Source organism: Gracilinanus agilis, chromosome 3 (genome assembly GCF_016433145.1).
Source record: "Gracilinanus agilis isolate LMUSP501 chromosome 3, AgileGrace, whole genome shotgun sequence".
In the NCBI taxonomy this organism is placed as follows: Eukaryota; Metazoa; Chordata; class Mammalia; order Didelphimorphia; family Didelphidae; genus Gracilinanus; species Gracilinanus agilis.
In genome coordinates, this window is record NC_058132.1 from 263,049,623 (window position 1) to 263,054,164 (window position 4,542).

General features: G+C 41.2%; 1 protein-coding gene across 1 annotated transcript in view; it reads right to left on the reverse strand.

The window, feature by feature from the left end:
* The window catches only part of GCA (grancalcin), a 41,116-nt gene extending 40,472 nt beyond the window's left edge, over positions 1 to 644 (reverse strand). Inside the window, exon 1 of the mRNA XM_044666563.1 lies at positions 568 to 644. Within this exon, the coding sequence (XP_044522498.1) occupies positions 568 to 594 (27 nt within the window). The 5' untranslated portion in view covers positions 595 to 644. The remainder of the gene's footprint in view (positions 1 to 567) is intronic.
* Positions 645 to 4,542: the final 3,898 nt, after the last annotated feature.

Genomic DNA, 4,542 nt, shown 5'->3' on the forward strand with positions numbered 1-4,542 from the left:
GGCTTAAAAAAAAGTGAGGCGGATCTTATGAAAGATTTACGGGAACCTGGACAGTATTTTCTTCTTCCTCCGCCTTTGTACTGAGGAAGTCTCCATTTTAGGATACTAAATTTTACATTATCTCCGGTTCAGGTGAAGCACGAACACAATTATCCTCTCTCTCCTCTCCCCCGCTCCGAGGCAAAAGGGGTACTAAGGGGGAGGGGGGGGTCACGGACAGGAACCTCACCACCACTACCTAGGAGCACCCCGACCTCATGGAGCAGGGCGGGGCCGGTCGGGGCGGGGGTGGGGGTGGGTGGGGAGGAAGGAGAGATGTTAGGAGACAGCAGTCTCTCTGCACTAGCGACCAGGTGAGACTGCGCTCCATCAGGCCCGTCTCATCAGCAGGCCGGGCTTCCCCACAGCCCCGCCCGCAGTGAGCCCCGCAGCAAGCAGGTGCAAGAGGCGATGGAGGCGGGGCCTGGCCGTGCTGGCACCGCCCGCTAGGGACGGCCACACCCCGGGGGGGGCGGAGGCGGAGGCCTAGGGCGGCAGAACCGCGGGGCGATGCTCCTGGCTACTTACCCCACCTCCATATCCAGGATAGGCCATGGCGAGTGGAGCGGGAGTAGGTGGTCTGAAGTGAAGGTAAGGGGAGACAGAAGAACACCAACGAGTTTCTTCCTTCAGCTGAGAGCCCCGAGACCCCCCTCTCCTCGTCCGGCTCCGCCTTCCGTTCCTTAGCTTCTGATTGGCTGCTCAGGTTCTCGCGAGACTCCCTTCTTCGGCCGCGAGGACACGCGGGTGTCCGGCCCCTTAGGCTCGAGGGCGCCCTGCCTCTTTTGAGTCGCAGGGGGTCGCTGGGGTGTGAGGTCATTATTGTTGAGTCTGAGGAGTCCCCGCGCCTTCCCTAAGTCGACACAGTGGCATATCCATAACCTTCCTCAGGATCTTTCAGTGAGCAGGCTTTGCTGAGGTGGAAGGCTTCTCACCATGTGATATCAGCACCTTCTTTCTTTGAAGGGGCAGTGACTTAGTATTTCTGCTTATACTCAAACAGTACCATCTGTATAAAGCGCTTTGTTAGACTTGCATGCGCCTACCAAATGATGTTAGCTGTATAAATGGGGATACTCCTTGACCACCATCCAATACCATCGCCGCTCCTGACAATTCTCATGTGCTTGGCACCAGTGAAATGAACCCAAAATTATCTGTTAATCTTTCCATGTGCTGTACTGAAAATATGAAGAGACAAAAAACAGTCCTTGCCCTCCAGGAGCTTATAGTCTAATGAGATTGGACAAAGTGTAAACACAAAGTAAGTCTTAAATAGGATAAACTGTTAATAACAGGGAATTAAAGAGGGGTGGGGTGGAAAAGGCTTCCAGTAAAGTTGGGAATTAAAAGCCATGGAGGTCAGTAGTCAAAGCAGAAGAGAGAACATTTGCCAGGTATGGGGACTGCCAGAAAAAATTCCAGAAGCTGAAAGATAGAGTGTCTTGTCCGTGGAAACAGTCAGAAGGCCAGGGTTACTGGACGGAAGAGTACCTGTTGGGAATTAAGGCGTAAGACTAGAAATAATAGGAGTGGGCTATATATGACGGCTTTAAATACCAAACAACATTTTATATTTAATTCTGGAGCCACTGGAGTTTTAAGTATAGGGAGGGCAATCACAGCTGGTGGTGCTACACTTGGTTCTAAGCCACAAAGTAGATTAGTTAAGAAGGAAATCTGTTACTTTGAAAAGCAGGTGAGCTAGTCTTGGCTTCCTGCAAGCCTTTAATATTTACTTATTGACACTAGGAAGGAAAGCACTGAAGGAACCTTTGCTTGTAAACAATAGCCCTGGTTACTTAAAACATCTTCCCTAAGGTTACCCAGACTAATAAAGGGAAGGTAGTTTAAAAATGTTGTAATTCAGCGGCTTTGTTTTACAGATTAGAAAACTAAGCCTCAGGTGAAATGATTTGCCACCAGTCACACAAAGTTTTATCCCTGTAATTGGAACCTTGTTCCTGGAACTTCAAACTGCCCTCTCTTGTGGCTGCCTCTTATCATCTTCAGAATCCTAGAACTTAAAAACTGAAAGGAATATTGGAGCTGCCTAATTATAACCTTGTCAAACTAGAGCATTTGGTAATCCACCCATCACTCCATCCCCCAACTCCACCCAAGAGGACTGGCTTTGTAATTTTCAAGTAAAAATTAGTGATAATATTACCCATTTAAGTGGGCCTTTAGGTGGGAAAACAGTGAAAAGACCCAAATGTTCCTTATCTGAAGGATTTTTCTCCAATTAACTTTACTTTCTCATTTAAGTTCTATTGATATTTAAAATTTTTTTATTCTGAATTTAATAACCATCCAGAAAACAGAAAAAGAGATCTGACAATACATGTCTTTGTTATGTATGGATTGCTTTTTTTTTTTTTAAGAATACTGTAAATTCACCATGTTCCTTTCAAATCTGTCTTGCTTTTAAACGTTTATTAAGCAACTACTCTGTGCCAAGCTCTGGGCTAACTACTAAATATAAGAAAGGAGTTGCTAAAGGTACTCTCAGTCTAATGGGGGAGGCAGTATGCAAACAAATACATACAAACAAGCAAGGCAAATACAGGGTAAATAGGAAGTAACAGAAGAAGGAAAGCAGTAGAATTAAGAGAGTCAGTGTTCCTAAATCAATGACCCTCCTTTTTTTCCCTTTTACTTTACTGGCAACTCACTAGTTCCAAGTCTAAAAACGTAAAAAAACAACAACAACAACAAAAAACTAAAACACAATCTTTGTAACAAATAAGCATTAGGCAGGCAAAAAATATATTATACATACTTGTCATGTCCAAAAATGTATGTCTTATTCTGCCCTTTAAGTCCATCTCTGTCATGAGGTAAAGTATCATGCTTTCTCATCAGGCCTTAGGGATTGTGATTGGTAATTGCAGTGATATGAGTTTTTAAGTCTTTCAAAATTGTTTTCTTTATAATGTTGGTACTGTTTAAAATATTATCCTGGTTCTGCTTAGTTCGTTATGCATCCGTTCATAGAATTTCCTCCGGTTTCTCTGAAGCTGTTCCTTTTGTTATTTCTTATAGTTCAATAATATTCCATTAAATTCATATAACAATGTATTCAGCCATCCCCAAATTAATAGAAACCTCTATTGTCTCCAGTTCTTTGCTAAAACAAAATGCATTGCCTATAATTTTTTAAACATACAGTTCCTTTTCTTTCTTTGATCTCTTAAAGAGTATAGACCTAGTAGTAGTTGTATTATGTTAAAGGGTATGCAGTTTAGTGATTTTGGGGTGCAAAATTCCAAATTGTTCTCATTGGAGAACAGCTGGACCAATTTATACCCCACTAAAAATATATCAATGTAGCTGGCTTATACAACCATTCCAACCACTGATATTTATTTTCCTTTTCTCTGCCAATCTGTTAGGTTAAATGGAACCTTAGAGTGGTTTTAATTTTCATCTCTCTAATATTTAGTGATTTTGATCAGTTTTTCCTATGAGTTGCTTGATTTCTTCCTTTCAGAACTGCCTGTACATATCCTTTGTCCATTAATCCATTGGGAAATGAATAGCTGTCATTCTTATATATCTGAATCAGTGCTATATATCTCATATGTAAGATATATAGATCTTTATCAGAGAAACCAACTTATGACAGCTTAAAACCTGTTAAATAAGTGAAACTAAAAGAAAAGCTACATCAAGGTTACACATCTTATTCATTGTTTTTCTGACTTCCCCAAGGGGGATAAAAGATATATAGACCTTATAAAACATGGAACAGTTCCATTTTCAACAGGAAGAAGCAGGTACATGGCAATGGTCCAAACAAAACTCGAGAAACAACTGGTAAAACCTAGGTTGATTAATACATCCAATGAAAGGTTTATGCTTTTAGATGAAACTAAATTATTAATAGAAAAATGGGGTGGCAGTTTAACAGATGGTTCTGAAATGGAAGAAAGAAAATGTTGTTCATAAAAAGCTTCAAATGAGAAAAAAAATCTAATAATTCAGACATAAAAAATTTCCATCATTAAAAGAAATGCATTTTTTTTTTAGTTTTTACAAAGGAATATTTATTTCAAAGATACACCAAGAACAGAGGTACATGTTAGGGGGGCCCAACATATGGGGCCACACTTGCTATACTATACCACCTATAACATACTCTACTATATTCCCTCTCTCTCTGGGGAAAGTGGGTCTAGCCTCAGTGTGAGTACACATATCAGTTATTGCCTCAAGGCCTTGATGTTGGACTAGCTGCAAGCCCCAAGGACTAAGTTCCCAAACTCCCCTACTCCCAGATGACTTGCTCTCCTGACCTTTCAAAACACTAAGGTTCCAATCTCCAACTTCATTACCCAAAAGCAAAGGAATATATAAACGTTTTTATAAAATTTAATCAAAATAAACATTTTTAAATGTCTCCTCTCTACCAGGCACTGTGCAAAGCTGGGGGTACGAAGAAAGAAAGAAGACCGAACCTGCCATCAAGGAGGTTAAATCCATGAATGTAATAATTAAAAT